The 19,092-nt window shown below is 52.7% G+C and overlaps 1 protein-coding gene across 1 annotated transcript in view; it reads right to left on the minus strand.

Annotated features, from left to right (window-relative positions):
* LOC114665777 (CUB and sushi domain-containing protein 1-like) overlaps window positions 1-19,092 on the minus strand; it is a 299,098-nt gene that overhangs the window by 104,210 nt on the left and 175,796 nt on the right. Inside the window, exons 15-21 of the mRNA XM_051919387.1 lie at window positions 13,367-13,561; window positions 12,675-12,813; window positions 10,973-11,160; window positions 9,448-9,636; window positions 7,727-7,843; window positions 6,233-6,448; window positions 4,199-4,387 (exon numbers count right to left, since the gene is read on the minus strand). Coding sequence (XP_051775347.1) covers window positions 4,199-4,387; window positions 6,233-6,448; window positions 7,727-7,843; window positions 9,448-9,636; window positions 10,973-11,160; window positions 12,675-12,813; window positions 13,367-13,561 — 1,233 coding nt within the window. The remainder of the gene's footprint in view (window positions 1-4,198; window positions 4,388-6,232; window positions 6,449-7,726; window positions 7,844-9,447; window positions 9,637-10,972; window positions 11,161-12,674; window positions 12,814-13,366; window positions 13,562-19,092) is intronic.

Consider the following 19,092-nt stretch of genomic DNA (forward strand, 5'->3'; position numbering starts at 1 on the left):
CCAATAGCAGTGATTTGGGTTAATGAGGAGGCGGAGCTCCTGACAGATGAAAGGAGTCGGGGATAAAGAGCAGACAAGAGAGTGTTGGGGGGAGGAGCCTTGGAAACAGAAATCTTGTGTGAAGGACCTGTGCTGAGGTGCACAACAGGGGGCAGCACTAAGTCAGAGACCCCCATGGATGATGAGGACGGGTGCCACCCTGCTGACCCCTGACCTGTGAATGGAAGCGTTGCGTAGCTTGAAGTGACGCCAGGCAGGTGCAGAAATGGCCAGCTAGGAGGGAACGTTAAGAAAATGAAAGTGAGAAGGAGAAAGGCAAGGGGGCTCGGGGCGGCGGGACGCGGGCCAGCTGACCCCATGGCCGGCTCATCCTATGGCCATGTTGGCACTGCAGATCCTTGTGAACAGCAGCAGGGGGCACTCGCTGTTTCCGCTTCGTCAGGTGACAAATCCAGACGGGTGTTTCATCTCAAATTCTATTAAACGTGCGGCAGCGGAGGGCGGTGATTTAGGGGTATGGATGTTGGCACCAGGAGCGACGACGGATCGCTAAATCAGGGCGTCTTAAACTAAAGTGTCCGTGTTAGGAGAGAATCAGGCGGCATATTTGATAATCACCTCGTGATGAACGGTTTCTCTTTGTCTGCGATGAAGTGTTGGATTAAAAGCATAAAGCACAGGAACGCTGGCAGCGGCGCCTTATTCCCGCCTGGAGGTGATTTGATTGGAGTTTATTTATTTATTTATTTGTATTTTTGTCTTCTTCCTTGATTCTATTTCATTTTACGGCGCCGTATATCGCTCACATTACTTGCAGCTTATTTTGAATTTAAGATGGCAAACGTCACCGGGGTGTCAGGGCGCATTACTCTCCTGATTTACCTGCAGAGCCGAGCTGCCTGCTCACCCAAAGCCGCGTCTGACGAAGTGACAAACTCAATCGAGGCGAAGCTCGCGTCCCGCCGTAGCTTTTCATCATTTCTGACTATGCTAATGCGTTTTGGGGTTGGATTTGCATTTCATGCCAGCGAGCCTCTGGTCACCCCTGGCAGTACCCGTGGGGTACATCAACACCACCAAACACCTCCCGAGTCTCAAATCCTGCCGTGTGTGCCCGATGCTGTCTGGATGGGGGCTTCAGCCCCCCCGTGACCCTCATCCTCAAGTCTGAGGATTTCTCACCATTTATTATGAGGACCTTGGAATGGCACCTTCAGTAATCCTGTGGCACCACCTGCTTCACCCAGTTGTTTGGTGGCACAACTTCAAAGGAGCAAAGGGGGAGGGGTGTGCATCTCATGTTCAAGACAACAATGACAGCGGGGGGGGCAGCGAGACGGGGAGCTCTGGGCATTTCAACCCAAAGGTGGCCTTCACAGAGCAGAAACATCAAGACCCCCCAATGAACGTACCTGCATAACACACAGGAGTACAAAGGACAAGGCGGATGAAGAGAGCCCACTGGGTGGAGGGGCCAAATCATGAGGGGGGTCCTGGGGCAGCTTAGTAGCACGCGTGAAATGTTAAAAGTGCACAAGGGCAGCTTTGAAAGTCCACCTCTGGTAAAGGGGGCCTCAGAGTTGCAGTGGTCTCGTCTCCCCCTAAGTCCAGACAGCGGACCGATGCCATCTTGATATGTTCGGTGAAACACATGGGTGAGGCCTCATCTCATCGCGGGCTCAGCTGTGTCTATGACCTCAAGAGGAAGAAGAGCAACATGGCGGATTCAGGACCTTGGAGAGCAACAGAAGGAGACCAACTGAAGGAGCCGATGAAGATTAAGGGGAGACACAGCTGGAGGGCCCACAACGGTGCATCCCAGCTCTAACGCTACAAAGGAGGTGACGCCAAACTCGTGTAACAGAGGAGGCCAACTGGGCTGATTCAGCACCATGGAGAGCAACAGAAGGAGACCAACTGAAGGTTAAACAAACGGAGCTGTGAAGAGGACAGAAGACACTGGGAGGGCCAAAGGATGTGCGCTCATATAGCGCCCCCATGTGTGCAGAGTAAGTCACACGTAGAACACAACAATGGGGTCCCTTCTGGAGTTCTCTCTACAGTTTGGGTCTCAATAGCTCAAAATAGACAAAGCAGCACTGGAGAAAGTCCAGAGGAGAGCAACTGTGGAGCTGACCCTTCAGAGGTGGCAGAACTGAAGCAGACAGAAGCCCTTAGTAAGTAAGGGCGGAGTGCAGAGTGCAGGTCCAGGGGCTCTCCTTGAGCTCTCTAACATCCCAACAAGGTCACACCTGAAGCCACCAAGGTACAGAGAGCAGCGTAAGAGAATGGCGCGAGTAGGATGATTCAGGACCCTGGAGAGCGACAGCAGCAAAGGCTGAGCTTCAGAGAAGTCCAACGACAGTGGACGGGGGGCTCAAGGGGGGCATGTCTGGAGTTTCAGTTTGTAAAGGGACTTGAAATTAAATTCTTCAAGAAGGACACGGGGCACCTTGTGCTGTTTTGGTCTCCATACCACAAAAAGAGACGACAGCGTGTCAGGGAAAGAGCAGAGGAGCAGCAGGAGGAGCAGCAAGTCTCATTCAGGACCATAGAGAGGAGGGAAGACAAATGAAGACGAGGAGGACGCGCGGCTGGGGGCTTCACTATTGGCATTCCGCTTTCTTCTTTAAAATGAGTTCCTCAACAAAAAGGCAAAGCTGAGAACTTCAAGGCACATTTCACACAAACGCTTATCTCCTCACAGAGAAGCACAGACACGTGGAGGAAGTGACCGAGTAGCGAGGTGGACAGCAGGACTTTAGGGGTCTTCAGATCTCAACCTCATGTTATGTTAGACTGAATGGCCTGTTCTTGTCCGGATTGTCCTCATCTTCTAAAGGGCTCGCCAGGTGAGGAGGAGGAGGAGGCCAGCGACTTTGGACTTTGATTGGCTAATTAGTTTGCACGTGTTGAAGAAGGCCCTGGTGGGCTTTGCCTTTGTCATTTTATGTCACTTTGGTTCGTGTTTCTTCCTACCTTTCTTCTTAGCTCTGCACATTACATGAACCTTCAAAGCTCCTGAGCGGACTGGGTGGGTGTTTCCTGGACACAGGGGGTCTCCAGAAGACCCCCACTTTGTCCCAACACCTCGGATGTGCCAGTTAGAGGCCTCGCCACTCAGTATGCGCCTGAGAAGTTGCGTCTGACTAAGGGGGTGCCAGACAGAAAATGCTGCTGATAATTGACGATGAGCCTCGGGCACACGCAGTGCCAAGCGACTTCCTGGAATTCCCAAGTGAAGACATGTTTTCCGATTTCATTTATCATCTGTTCTTCCATAAACACATTCACACTCGGCGGGCAGGAGCCGAGGCTCCAGAGCCGCTTTGGCATATTAGCCCTCTGGGCAAAATCCAGAAAACTGGGAAGCAAACTGGAATCCCAGGCCTTCACGCCATCGCCAGTCCGTTCATTTTCGGATGTTCCCATCCATTGGCTTATTAGCCTCTTTTAGGGGATCCCTTCAGGACGAATCCCAGCAGATGATGCGCTCTGACGGCTCTGCGGCGGGCCGGAAGCTCCTCGTCTCACCGGCTCATTCATTATTAGCACATGCATCATCTTGACGGCATTCGCACCCCCCGTGGGCGGACTTGGGAAATTCTGTGCCCGGGCCATTGCCACTCATTAGCGACGAGGCAGTGTTTGCTTCCGAGCGATCCGTCACGGCCGCTCTGTGAGGAGAGGCTCTCCAGCTGGGATATTTACAGTCAAGCTGGGAGGACAACAGGAACACAAAGCGAGGGGTCCGGGTGGGTGGGGAGCACATTGGCACTCCGTGATATCAGCGGCCCTCGTGGCCTTACAGATCGGACTGAAGAGACGTCGAGCCACGAGGAGCCATGAGGGGCCACATAAGGGACCGTAGGGGGCATCACATTGGCACAAACACATCAGCCAGGCTGGGTCACCACAGTCACTAAGGGGGAAGGACCCACAAGTCACAATGCTGCCAACTCTGAGAGAAGAAGACGCTGACCTGGAAGAAGACCCCCAACTCCATCCCTGCCAGGTTCCCCCCACAAGTGTCTCAGGTGGTCACTACACTCTGCCTCCAGTCAATCAAGCTGGTGCCTGACCCCAATGGATGTCACACGCACAGGCTGCCAACGCCCACCCTGCTGTGTGCCCACCGTCACTCGTTAACCCGCTGCCCCCCTCGACATGAATGGAATGAAAGCGTGAGACCACCTACCCACACACCTTGGCAGAGGTGCACTCCACACACGCCGGCCGCCTCCTAAACACGTCATCCTGTTGGTGCCTTCCAGTCTAAAGCCCGGAAAGCAAGAAAAGATTAAAGAATCTCCGACGCCAAACTGAAAGCCAATGCGCCTACTGAAAGCGGGCACTCCGGGGTCATCACACGGCTCCAGGTCATACTCTGAAAAAGGAGAAAAGCCAACAGTTAGGGTGGGAGGAGGGCAATGTGGCAGTGCCAGGTGAGAGCAGCACAGCAGGAGGAAAGTCAGCTGGGCAACACTTCATGGGCATGTCCCTTACCATGGCACAGGGACAGCAGAACAACCAGCAGTGGGCACTGAACTATAGGAGCATCTAATAATGCCCACTTAGACTGCTGACAAGGGGCACAAAGCAGGAACCAGTGCTGGGAGCACAGTAGCCCCCAATGACACACACTGGCATACCACAGTGGGCACAGAAACAGCAGAAGGGAAAGCAAGTGAGCAGACTGGCATGATGTGGTGGGCCTCAGTCAAGGAAACAAACTTGTATGCTTTACCTCTGCACCTCTCTAGCATATAGCGCCTTCCACATCTGTCTATATCGTGCCTTCCACATCTGTCTATATAGCACCTTCCACAGCTGTCTATATAGTGCCTTCCACATCTGTCTATATAGCTCCTTCCACATCTGTCTATATAGCGCCTTTCACATCTGTCTAGGCTCTCTAGATCTTATATAGCGCCTTTCCTATCCATCACTCTTGTCACTCCTGGTGTCATGTGACTTGTTGGTCACACATGGGAGTACCAACTTCTGTCACACCACCGACTCTAATCGGGGTCACGTCGTGTGAAGCGCTGCTGTTATTTTCCATACAGACAGACAGACTGCAGAGGGTGGTGGTCTCCTTAGCCCCCCCATCCTGACTCAGTGCCCCCTCTACAGTGACGTAGTCCCCTTTCTCTGCCAGATCAGCTAAGTGAGCATTCAATCTTTTGCCACTTTCCCACATACAGTGGTGTGGCTTAAGGATGGGTGGGTGCTGGGCAATGCCCACCCAGTTCAAAAATCTGTCATACCAAAGCTTCTTCACTTTGTTGCCCTCCTAACATATCCAAATGCCCACCCTTGGTGATGTCACTGCCCCTCTGAGTTTCTCCTCATGTTGGCCCGGTGCTAGGTCAGGCAGTGCTGGCACCTGCTAAGTCCCCTGCCCTCTGGAACCTGGCACACTTCTTCTTGCCTGCCACTCTGCCTCTCCTGCATTGGTGCCCTCCCCTGTTATATTACTAGGTATGCCCTCTCTGCCCCACTTAGCATCCTCTGCCCATCGGGGTTGGCATGTGGAGTTGCTCTCTTCCTGCCAGTCTGACTTTTTTTCCTGTTCTTTGCCACCCTGCTGCTAGCCAAACAGCCCTTGATGAATGAACAGAAGATGTGTGCCCAGCCCGAGACATGCCAAAGCAAAACACTCAAAAAATCAGATGACAGAGAGACAGACAGATGTCACCGGCCAGAAATCACTTAGGGGGCCCCGACTTCACAGCAGGGGCACTTTGAGGGTCCAACAGCCTACCTGTGAGGGGGTCTCTCAAGCACCTCCATGGTGCCCACTTCACCTCTGAGCAAATCTGGGGTTATGGTCACATTTGTCCCTATCTAGGAATTTGTTATGACCCCCCATCATCTGCTGGCTAACACAGGACCACTGAACAGCCCCCTCTGTCTACGCGTCATGCCAACAAATAATTCTGTTTGTGTCTGCTGGGGGTCTCCTTCTCTCTCACACTTGACCACCTCCCCCACCAGATCACTTCCAAGGTCATGGCCCAGTTTGTCCCCACCCAAGTATCTGCTCAGAGTGACATCCCCACTGCCACTGTCCCCACAGACTGCTCTCTCTGGGCCCCTGAGTCAGGGGTCCCGGTTCTCCTGGATAGGGACACACACGGGGGTGGCGCTAAGTGATTTCTCTCAGGTGACGGGCAGCATATGATGTGACAGCACAACTTGTCACAGGATGAGCCCTGCAGCTGCTCACCTAAGAAGGTGATGTTGAAGCCCTCGTAAGACATGGAGAAGTCGGAAATAAATCTCAGCTGGGCACTGAAGTTTCCAAAGAGGCCCGCTTTGATAGAGGGTGGCAGCACAGAGCCAGTGAGCCTGGCCACGGGGTCCACAAAGCTGCCATCCTCTGCGATGAGCAGATAGTCATGTGAATCCTCGAGGTGGAAAGTGTGGAACAACAGCTGGACGCCTGCCCAAAGAAAGAAGAGAAGAGAAGAGGAGACTGTAAGACGCTCTATAAATTACACCACATGGTCTGATCAGAAGGGGTGGGCGTCCCTCGGCTCCTCTGACGTGTCTCTTAGAGTCCGGGGTGGCACCACATCCATCTGTCCATCCATCCATCCATCCGTCCATCTCCCAAAGTCACAATCCCAGAAATGACACTCGAGCCAATGGCACCACCCAAGCAAATGCCAATCATCCCAGAGAGGCTGTGCCACTTGCCCACTTCTTGAACTTCTCCGAAAGGTGAGGAAACATCAGAGATGGACCAACATGAAGCAGACCCCCAAGGACTAAATGAGACTCAGCGGTGACAGCGGCCCCTTTATGTGACAATGGCTGTCTGTGTCTCACTTCAGTCATTGAGGGGCTCCAAGCCAGGGCCAGCTGCCACAGTGGCCACCTCACTTTTCCAGGAAGTGCTCTTGTCATGCGTGTGAATGAGTGGGCCTGATGCCCCTCGACTGACTGATGCCCTCATGTTTTTGTACCCAAAGTTTCTGTCATTGACTTTTGGCTCCGGCAGATCAAGAGTTAACCCAACACCAGCCTGACCACCACCAAGTGCTTCTCACTTTTCTGTTGCCCCCCCATTCCTATACAGGATACAGGAGCTGATCAAGAGATGATGCCAGGCACTCAAGTGTCTTGCCCACATGCCCACAGTTTCAGAGGTGACCCTCACGGTGCCCTTCAGACCTCACAATGGAGGACCCTCCAGCTGTCAGTCCCCTTGTAATCTTCAGGCTCCGCCCTTGAACCCGCCCCATTCGTCATGTTGTTCACCTTCACCCAATCAGATTGGACCGTGGCCTGTGACATCATAAACAGGAAGTGCACTTAAAGCACTGGCTTGAATTCTCAATCAGCCACAAGCTCTTCACGGCCAGCCGGCCCGCCTGAGGCGTTTGTGTCAATAAAACAAGCCCCGCCCTCCACTATGAGGTCACAGGAGGAGTCCTAAGCTGATTGGTGGAAGATCAATGTCTGTCCTGGAATACCAACGAGGTTGTCCAATCACCCAGTTTGAATGGGCGGGGCTCAAGCTAAGCGCCTGTGGGTTACCAAGGGTGGCATTTCAGGTGCAGTGACGAGTGACAGCTAGGGGACGAGGTGATGAAAGAGCCCAGGAGGAGCCAAGTCACCGGAGGCCTCTTCCCAGACTGACCAGGGGGGCTCAGCGTTTGAGGGGGAGCCCAGAATGGTCTTGAACCCGAGTCACAGCAGCCCCGGAGAATCTTACCTTTCCCGTGAGACACTTCAATGACCCAAGTGCAGTTCAGAGAGTTGGGGTAATAGTCGGGGAAGCCGGGAGAGAGGACCGTGCCACTCCTGCCATAGATGTACCCACCACACAGAGCTGCATGAGACACAAAGAGACAAAATAAGGTGAGACAGGCAGAGCCCAGGATGTGCCACCGAAAAAATCATCCACTCACAAAAAGTCACAAAAAGTGTGCCAAAGTGAGCCAAGGAACACAAGTCATGGGCAATGCCAGGCCCCGGTGCCCATACAACTGAATGGCAATTGAACACCATGGCCTCATAATGGAATGCAAAGTGAATCAGTGAGCCAGCTGTGTCAAGCACTGTGCCACCCCAGTGCCCACTCTTCTGTTTACCACTGTGCCATCCTAACTTTTCGATTATTAAGGTGGTTCACCGTCCACCCTGCCTGCCTGTGAACTTCTCTTCTCTGCTTTCAGAATTGTCAGAATGGAGGCAAATCCAAAAAGACCACCAGAGGTACCAGGCACGATGCCCAATACAATAAAGTGGTCACAAGGAAAAGGAGCACAACGGACCACCCACCAGGACCAAAGGAGTTGGACACAAAGGAGAGGAAAAGCTCGGCCTGCCAATTCAAGGGAGTCAAACAGAACATCAGACGGGCACATCGGGCTGAGAGCTGAGCCCATGACGGCCCAACTCTGCCACCTCAGGCTGAAGCCATGGCACTTCATTACACTCGGATTTGCCGGGGGGGGCAGAAGACATTCACAGAGCTGGTGGGAGGAGCCACCCCATCCACGGGGGGTCGGTGGCAGGACTTTGTCATTTTATATAGCGCCTTCACATAATGGACACCTGCCATCTCAATCCAGCAAGCGGCTTAAGGGACCTCCAAGGGACAGAAAGCTAAATGGGGGCTGGGTGGGGGGGTTCCCTCAATGTCTTTTGTTTGCTTCAAAGCGACCCCCACAACTGCTGTGTCAGCAGCGCCCCCTTCAGGCTTCAAAACTCAAATCACGGCCCCCTTTGCCTCCTTTCTGATTTAGTGATTTGGAAATTGCAGATGGAGATGTGGATGGTGCCAAGTCAAAGAGAGCAGCAGGAGCAGATGGCACTTGTCATGGGGGGGCTTGAGCACAGAGGACCCTTATTCTCAAAAGTCTCTGCACTCAGGAGAAACTCCAGAGAACTGGAAGGCACCAAACGTTGGATTTTTATTTCTGTTTTCCTTTATCCAGAATATTTTTGAGAATACGACACTGAAGTATAAAGTAACGTCTGTTATTGTGAGCCAGGGGTCTTTTGGATCCCCTCTCCCTATTTTGTCAATGTGGTCCTTTGTAGGCCCTGAAGCCTGCTCCTTGAGTTTGGGCCCCGGTTGATTTTGTGCTGCTGGGGTCTACGCTGTGTGTGTGTCGGGTATTTAGGGGGTCTCAGGTCAGGCTTAGGCACTTTTGGACTTTTTTTCAATGTGATCGTTTATCAGCCCAGCAGGTCACCGGGGATGTCATGTGATGTCCCCGCCCCCTTCGGCTCAGCATATAAGGAGCGACAGACACGCCCACCGAGGACGAGATGACAAACGCCGCACATTCAGGACCACAAGACCACAAGATAAATGGAGAACACCACACATGACCTGCTGAGCCTGACATTTGCCCCCCCCAGTGGGCCCCACACTTTCCTGAATTCTCAATCCCCCCCCCCAAAGTGGCCCACATGGGTGCCTACCATCACAGCTGGGTAACGCGTGGCTCCACTGGTGGTTGTCCTCACAGACGATGGGCTCTTCATCACTCAGCGTGTACCCTTTACTGCAGCTAAACGTCACTCGGGATCCGATGGCAAAGTTGTCCCCGTGCCTCTTGCCATTGACTGGAATGCCAGGGTCCAAGCAGGAATCGGACTCCAGGCGGACACCTGAGGACAGAGGAGCCCGAGTTACACCGTCACCCATCAGAAAGGCCCCTGCAGACCACCAATTTCATTTGGGCTCACCCTGGGGGTTCACATACCAGACACAGTTAAGTGGGGCCACACACGGTGACATTAAAGGTGTGTGCCAAGACTGGGTGCGTTTGTCCTTTACTTATTTGATTTGATCGTCATGCCCAATTCAGGTTAAAGTTGGAAAGTAAGCTGACAAAGTGAACATCTTCAGATGGTTTGACGTGAGGCCACCTTGATTTAGGCTTCTTGCATCACCCATTCCCATAGTAACCTACCCAGAATCCCTCGGGGTGGGTGGCACTTGTGATGTCAGAGGAGCAACGGCTTAAAATCTCAGTCAAGGGGCTCACTGGGCCACTTTAGACGTGAAAGGCATTCAGTTTTGAAAGGCTCCAAATTCATTTTCATGTTCTTTGACTTCAGGTTTACCTTGAAATTTCGCAGGCTCTGCCATCTTGTGGTGTTGTTGCTGGGAGGCTTGGCCCCTAGAGGTCATGACCCATGATGTCACCAGCGCCTCATGCATTGTTGGGTTGTCCGAGATGGCGGACCCTTCCAAACGTTTCTGAGGGTGAGTGAGAGAATCCCGAGCTCCGTCTAAAGGATGAGCGACGCTGCTGAGCTGTTGGTCTTCTTCTGTCTTCTCCTCATCTTCCTTAATGCCTGCTGCCAGGTACAGAGGGGGACTCATGTGGGACCTCCATGATCACCTGGTGGTCTCTGCTGGCTGAGGAGGACCCCCCAGATGGACTTTGGGGGAGTCAGTGGGTCCAGTCAGACCAGCTGGCCGTGGATATCAAATTTAAAGTGGAGATGTGAGAAGAAATCCCAAGTGCCAATCCTCAGACCTCCTGGCCAAATGCTGTGGGACTTGTGGGCAGACTGACCACTGAGCCAACCAGGCATGAGCCCCCCCCCCCCCCCCAGCATGGGCCCTGGAGTCTTCACAGGTCCTCCTGCTTCTTCCATCCATTTGGAGCAGATCACTGATGTGCCCACCCAGGACCCCCTGTGCCAGGTTTATGTGATGATGGCAGCCAATGCTGTCTTTGTCTTTGAGGGTCTGTTGGCCCCACTTGGACTATTTAGGAAACCATTTAAAAAAATCTGAAAAAAAATGTGAACATTAAGCAACAGACTGGCAGGGTCTTGAGACCACCAAGCCCAGCAGGGGCAAAACCCAGTCATGCTAGGACTGCAGGAAACAACTGCTCAAGGGGCGGGCGGCCAAATGTCCCCACAGAGACACTGGCCATCAAGAGGGCAAAGGCCACAAAGAAAACGGCGAACGCGCTGGGCGACTTACTCTCGTAGTGGATCTGGAAGCCCACGCTGGCACGGCTGTTGTCGGTGGTGAAGAGAAGGTACAGGGCATTACTGGTGCTGACCAGGAAGTGGGGCGCCTGAGTGCCATGGTACTCGCCAATCAGCGGGGACGAGTTCACCGGCCCGTCTCGGATCTCCAGTGTGTCGTAGTTCACCTCCGTCTGGAACCTGAAAATGGGAAGCGGGAGAAGACACCCCTGTGAGGGACACGGGGACAACGAAAGAAAGAAAGAAAGAAAGAAAGAAAGAAAGAAAGAAAGAAAGAAAACTAAAGGAGGGATGAGTACAGGGAGCACAATAAGAAAGAAAGAAAGAAAGAAAGAAAGAAAGAAAGAAAGAAAGAAAGAAAGAAAGAAAGAAAGAAAGAAAGAAAGAAAGAAAGAAAGAGAAAGAAAGAAAGAAAGAGGAAGGTGCAAGGGTGACAACCCCTGGCGGGCTCTTTGGTCTCCTTGTCTCGTCTCGTGACTCACAGCTGAGGCCCACCGTTCCACACGTCGTCCTTTGTTTTGGGGCTGGCTGGTGGTCTTTCGGCCCCCCGGCACTCTTCTCGAGTTCTTCTTTGATTCTTTTCTGTCCCCTCAGCTGTCTGAGTGACCGCTGGACTCACCTTTAGGGTTCGGCGACTCCACGTGGGATTATCCTTCTCTTTTATTCTTTTCTATTTTCACATTTGCTCTTATTTCTAGCCCCCCTAACTTGATTTCTGTGTTGGTTTTCTAACTGACGTTTGGTAAAGCACTTTGGGCACATCCTGGGCATGAAAATGGGCCTGAGAAAGAAATGGCGGGCCTCGGGCTTCCTCCTTTGCTGTTTCTTTTGTTTTGTGTTCTTTCAGATTCTTCTTGATTGTCGAATTGAGACCACAGCTCTGTGCCCGGGGGCTTCGGGGTTCTCTTCTCACTTTCTGGGTCACCCTCAGGTCTCTTTTTAAATTTTATTTCCTGGTGTTTCTCACGTCTTGGTCTGCCTGTCTGGACTTTGACTTTTTATGTGTGAAGGATGCCAAGTGGGCACTGGCATGCCAGCTGGAGCTGTGCTGGGACCCTTGCCCAGCCTCAGGCCTTTCTGACTCTGGACTTGAATGTCACTGCCAGGCCACTTGTTTACTAGCCCCCCCACTCGTAGGACCACCCGTGCCCACATCACCAGACCTTTTCTGACCCGCCCCCCCCCATCTCTCCTGCTGGTCTTTCCACATAAAGAGCTGCCACTGGCATCAGAACATCGAGGTCTCATATTTTTGGGTGCCCCCAAAGTGTTAAGGGCCCTGCCACCCTTAAGTTAACTTCAGCACAATTGCGAATGGAGGACTTGGGGGGGGGGGGGGGATCTCGCTGAGTCAGGGATGGAGGACTCCAGCTGTCCTTTGAACCCAGGACCCCTCAGGCTCCACACGGCCAGAGAACAGCAAAGCAGCAGGTGGTCCTCATGCAGATATCTGGGTGACGACGGGAGCTGGCGTATGGCTGTGTGGCCCCACTAAGGTGGGGGTCTTGAAAGTAAGGCTTGAGTGAAGCCCACTCAGTGCTCGTCATATCATTATGGATGAGGGGGTCTCAGGGGGTCTGAGGGTTGTGACCCGAGTTCATCGACAGCACACGTAATTACAGACTAAGCAGAGAGCAGCAACCCAAAGCCAATGAGTCGGCGGTAAGCCATGGAACGGGGGGCCGACGCCTCACCTGTCGAAGGAGATCTTGATGGCGTGGGCCTGGGTGGCCTCGATGACCCACTCACAGCTCAGCGAGTCCTTATAGAAGCCCGGCCATCCAGGGGACAGGATCACGCCGCTCGGTGCTGTCAGGTGACCTCCGCAGGGGGCTGCAAAAGACACAGCAGAGTTTACAGACCCAGAATTGGCCCCCCTGGAGATGCGCGTCCCGGACCACTGGCATTTGACCCTCTCCTGTGTCCTGTGAGTCGCGAGACCCGAATTCACACCCTGACACGGAATTTTCAACTTGGAAACCCAACTGACATTTCACAAAAATAACAACAGCATGGAAACTGAAAAACAGGAAATAATCGGCAAGGAGACCCCCGGTGGCGATGGAGACCCTGACAGTGCACAGCTGGCATGCCTCAGGCACCAGGGTACCAAGAACTGCCAGCCAAATCGCCACTCCACTATACAGAAGGGGACGTCCTGTGCCTGTCTGCTCTGCGGGGGTCCTCGACCTTTACAGCCCCCCCCCCCTTACGAGGTGTCACTGGACGAGACGCAGGGACTTCTGAGCTGTTAGCTAAACAAGCAGGTGACAAAAGGACAGGGTGGTGTCCCCTCGTTTGTCACGGCCCCTTATTGAACAGTTTTGTGGCTTTCGCCTCCTTCAGACACAAACCCCCCAATCCTACAAACTCGCCCCCCCCCTACCTTCACATCTGGGGACCGCCGAGTTCCACACCACGTTGCCGTCCTGCATGATGCACGTGATCGTCTCCGAGCCTTGCGTCTTGATGAAGCCCTCGTCGCAATAAAAGGAGACGGAGTTCCCCAGCAGGAAGCGGTCCCCGAAGCGTTGTCCGTTGATAGGAATGCCGGGGTCGTGGCATTCGTTTTGACCAAAGGCTGGAGGAGAGAAAGGGGAGGAGATCAGAAATGAGAGGCGAGAGGGAGAGGACAACCGCTGAAAGCCCAGGCCCGGGCACACAGCACACAACAGAAAAGACAAAACCGACAGGCAGACGTCAGCAACTCCTACTGAAGAGGTCAAAGGTACCAGAGAACAATCTGGAAAGGGCGCAGCTGGGAGGTGTGAGATGTGGGGGGGGGGCTGAGCGAAACCGAAACATGGAGAGCAAGAGCGAAGAAGGGAGCAGGGAAGAATACAAAAAAGAAAAGCATGAAGAAACGGAAAGGAAATGGAAAGACCGGACAGGAGCCCCAACGTTTATACGCGCGTGTGTGTGTGGGGGGGGTGTAGTCACACACACAAGTATCACGAGGGTCTCACAGCTGTGACGCCGCCGCTAACACAATTCCTGGCTACTCCAGAGTGACTGCTGATGTCACTTCCAGTCTAGACATCGCTGGCCCCGCCCCTTCCTCCTCTACACAGGAAGTACTTGGCCTTTCTGGTAAAGCAGGATTGACTGCCTCACAAAGTTGTCACCAGGCTACAACGAGAGGCCACATGTCACACATTTCAGTAATCTCGTCCCTGCTGGACATTAAATGGTGTGTGGGGGGGGTCCGTCCTCTGGGACCCCAGCCTACTGCTGTCTTTTCGCTCCTCTGCTGCACAAACTCAAGGACACATCCACCATTTGCTTGTGTGCCAGTGGCTTGGTGGCCTGCTGATAGAAGCTCTGAGCTGATTGGTGGGAGTCTGTGCAGGATGGCCAAGCCCTTTGATCATCCGTCCCTCCCTCCCTCATTTACCATCAGTCACCAGGCTGTCACCCTCGTTCGACACGCTAACACACACACATCTTCAACAAATGAAACCATCGTGTAATTAGTGACTGTGGTAAGTGAATAATCAGCACAGCACTGAAGAGACCTATGGGAAGGCGCTATATTAAACAGGGTGGCACTGCCAGCTCCTTCTGTGTGCCGTCTGCCTCTTCATCCTCAGTCCCCAGGCTGCAGTCCACACAGACGCAGGGAGAACAGGCAGACGACACACAGAAGGAGCTGGCAGTGCCACCCTGTCTTATATAGCGCCTTCCCATACAATCATATAACAAGCCCCCTTGGCTCCCCCATACTGAGTGGCAATAGCCAGTAAACTGTGAGAAGGCGCTCACTCGCCAATCCCACCCAAAATGACACCAAATTGACTTTTAAAATGTCCACAAAGTGCAGCCGCCCTCCACCACGCTGTCTGCGGATCTCGTTCTGATGTTTGTGTGCCGTTGAGGAGTTTCATTTAAAGTAAGAGCCGGGGTGGGTTGTGCCGTTCCATCCATCCATCCATTATCCAACCCGCTATATCCTAACTACAGGGTCACGGGGTCTGCTGGAGCCAATGCCGTTCCATTTCCTTTTATTAGTTAAATATTTCAGTCGTGTCCCCTGTTCACGGCCCTCTGCTCCTCCACAGTCGCTCTCCGTGGTGCTGAAGGAGATGTACTATGGCGACCATCACTGCCCACAGGACTCCAGGTGAGGCCTCCCCAAGGCGCTATACAGCAGAAGGGTATCCTCCATCAGAGCTTTCAGCGGTGACAAGTGACAGCTGGACTCGATCCTTAACAGTCCGGCCGTGTCACCTCTTAATGACGTTTGCTTTGAAGGTTCTGCTCTTGCAGTCGCTCTTCTTTGGTTGCTCTCCGTGGTTCTGATCTCAGCCCAGCTGCTCTTCTTTGAACTTTCGCTGTCACTGCTTTGCCTTTTTTGTAATAAAGAAACTGAAACTGCACACCAAAGTCCATGTGATGCTCTACAGCTTCAAGATGACCACCACTGTGGATTGGAATGTTAATAACCCAGTGCCAGGGTCCGCTGTCCTAATTCCATTTTCAAACACTTCAGGTGGTCCTCGTCCCTCACTCTCTGTGGTCCTGATTCAGCTCACCGGCTCTTCTTTGTTCTTCCTGTAGTGCAGTGGCAGTGTGTGCTGGTGACATGGGGACCATCGCTGCACACAGGACCCCAGGTAAGGCCTCACAAGTGGGCTAGGCAGCTCCAGTATAACCTCCATTAGGGTTACCTCCACCACAGTATTAATAACTCACAGTCCATCCTGTCATCTCTTAATCTCCGTCAGCTCCTTCATTCGTTCCTCCTCAGTTGCTCTCCATGGTGCTGACTCAGTCGTTTCATTTCTTTGTCCTGCTCTGCTTTGTGTTTTTAGAATGCGGAGGCCAAAGCTGCCCACCAGACTCCAGGTGAGGCTCCACTATGTTTCTTAAGCACACGTCACACACCAGGGCACTATATAAACTTACAGTCAATGCCATTATGACTTCTAGGTTCTTGTAATTAGAGACACTTTCAGGAGGAGGTCTCGGACCACCTCCATCCTTACATTCAATTTCATTGTCCGCACATCCATAATGGCTGTCCCAGCCATTTGGTGTCATCTTCAGACTCGACCAGCTTGCTCTTATTCAGATCGTTGACTACGTCTATGAAACCTTCCCACAGGTGACCCCTGCTGAACGCCACATTTAAGATCACCTAAACCTGAAGAGCTCCTTCCGCCCTTAATCTTTTGTTCTTGGTGTTCCTGGTGCTCTTGGTGTTTCAGCAGTTTTGAGTATTGTGAGTGAACTTGAAGATCACAGAAGACCAAAGTCATGGGAACAAGAAAATGACAAAGGTAACCGAGAGAACAAAGCATGGGGGCAAAGCAAAACTCAAAGTCAAAAGGTGTTAAGAACAGAAGCGAGACCACCAGGCTGGCCGGCAATATGGCGGACTGTCACTAAAGGTTTTTATTTGTTGTTTATCCCACTGAGGGCCACCGCCATATTTACATTGTTACTTCCCAGTGACATAATGAATACATTGGTCCCCATGTCTCTCACGTCACATAAATCAAGGAACGGGAATCACAATGGACTCCTAATCAATGTGCAGTGTGACATAAGCCACCGACACGCAGCCCCCAGAATGCCCACCTCCTTTAGTCTGACCACCGACCTCAACGACAGCTTTCTGACAATTCAGACCTCACACAAGACCAAGTCTCGGTGCTGCTTCTTCAGTCACGTTCACTGGATCTGCCCAATGCCCCCCAAACTTTTTTTTAAGTAACGGGTGGACAGTTTATGGTTTCCAGTCCTTTGGTGTTTTCTCAAGTGCAGCAATTTTACAAACTAAGAGTCACGGGTTGTGCCCACCACCCACCTTAAGCAGTGGTCCTGGTGCTTGGTGACACTTCAGCCTGTCTAGTCTGTGCTGCTCTTCTTTCTCTACAGGAGTGAGTGACTGGGCTAGGACCCCCAGGACTGGCCTTGTGTGTTTTCTGTTCTTCATTCTACAGGACACACCTTCAAGGACCCCCAGTTCTTCTTCCTGTGAGCCTGGTCTTATCACAGTCCACTTGATCATCTTCATGGCCAAGTCAATTAATGGCACCAAGGACAGAGAAGACACACATGACGACAACACAAAGAGGGCAGTGTGAGAAGGTGCGGGTGGAGGGTCAGGTGGTGGATGGAGACCCCAGGGGTGGTTTGCTCCAAAACGGGACACAACTCATTACTCCAGCAAGTGGGGTCGATCAAAGAGGAAGTGGGGACTTCCCCCTGAAAATACGAACAGCCAATCAAATGAGCAGAATGGGGGAGTGGGGTTCCCCCGATTGAGAACAGGACATTTGAGTTCAATTCTGAGAGCCAATGCCTAAAAAGGGAACAGTCCGGAAACACCCCGAGTTCATGGTGGTGACCCGGAGGTGGACACCAATGTCCTGCTGACAGGATGACTGAGCCACCTTGCTATGGCTGTCCCACGGCTCCGAGTCCACGGGAGCTGAGGCAGGTTAAGCCAGGGGGGTCGCTGCAGGGACTGAACTGGTGGGCTTTGTGGTTTCCAGTCCACTGCCAGGGCCACTGTGCCCACAAAACCTAATGCAGCAGTCCTGGTGGGCGTCAATAAGGGTCTCGCAGACTTCTTTACAAATCGTCTGCTGTCTTGATATCCCCCATGTGTGTCCGAAGCCCCCTAATGGCGCATCGTAAAAGGAATGCAAATGGGACGCCCTTCCCTCCCAGCACTGAGGCGCGTTTGTCCCCTCGGGGCTTTGACACAAACAGCTTGTAGCTTCAGCCACACAGAATGGGGCAGCAAATGTAAATTCTCCATAAAAACGAAGGCTCCTGTCATGAGCGCCGCTTCAAAAGGTGATTTAGAGTGCGAGCGGCGCCTGGAAACGAGCGCATCTGCTGGGCGTCTTACACCGCGCACGCCTCATTTGCATGCCATTTGCATATCCCGACGCCGGGCACATGGGGGCCGAGACCCTGAAGTGCAGACCCTTAGAGATGCCAAAGCCACCACAGAGCCCATCGCAGCAGAAGAGTTTATTTAAAGATGACAAGCGCGGGTACGTCCCGAGTCGCACTCTCCTGAAATTATGGGCTGCAGGAAAGAAACGCCTCATAAAACAGTAAGAGTGCACCTGCTGCCCGACGTCACATTCAGCTCGGGGCTCCAGCTTAGCCCCCCTCTCGTTCTCTGGTGCCACCCCGAGGAGAAGGTCATTTAACAGATGACAATAAACAAGAGGATAAAAATGAAGAACAGAAGAGTACGGCGGGGGGGGGGCGAAATGAAAGAAATCCCCCTCAATTAAAGGACAAGTGTCTGGGTGTCTCTGTAAGTGTGTGTGTGTGTGTGTCTAGCATTCCAACTGATGGCGCATCACAAACATCTGGAGTTTATTACTACAAATGTTTCTGATGCGCCACTTGTTGGAATGAAACAGTCGGTGCAGTTTATCATTTCATGCCTTAGCAGACACGTTTCAGTAGATGGCGCACTGAGGTCTTCGCCGATCTCCAGCCGTCTCAGGCAGGTAGCACAGATAAACACATCGTGAAATGAGACAATCAATAAATAAATCAACTCAAATAAAATGCGTCAGCAGAGTTACATGATGGGCAGTGCCATGAGGTGTCTGCTTGTGAGGAGCGGCGCCAATGCTAGCATGTTCTGCTTCTTTCTCCACAAGCTCAATGACCAGAGGACCCCCAGACCCCAACACAGCATGCCTGTTACATGAAGTGGTGGAAGTGAATGACGAGACACAAAAGCCCAAAATAAGAGAGGAGCACATGAGGGGCCTGATCAGGTTACCCAGGGGGTCTTTGATGACTGAGGCCTGGAGGTCCAGGCACAGGGTGGAGATGGCACCCAAAACCTGCCCAAGAAAAAGACAGCAAAGGATTCTGGGAGCAGCCCCTAAAGAGAATGAGGTGATGATGACGATGGTGTCCAGCAGGGGGTCTGCTGCTCTATTTGATATTCTGAAGTGATGTGATGAGGTTGGAAAGAGCAAGCTGGCCAAGTCTGCTGGCGCCACGCAGGTGGAATGGTGGGTGATGGAGAACCAGACAAATCATGCCAGGGGGACCTGGGCAGGTGACAGGCAATCAGGTGAGATTTGACAGGACCCCAGCGGCACGGCGGACCCCCCAGACATCACT

This window comes from Erpetoichthys calabaricus, chromosome 15, assembly GCF_900747795.2.
Source record: "Erpetoichthys calabaricus chromosome 15, fErpCal1.3, whole genome shotgun sequence".
Lineage (NCBI taxonomy): Eukaryota > Metazoa > Chordata > Cladistia > Polypteriformes > Polypteridae > Erpetoichthys > Erpetoichthys calabaricus.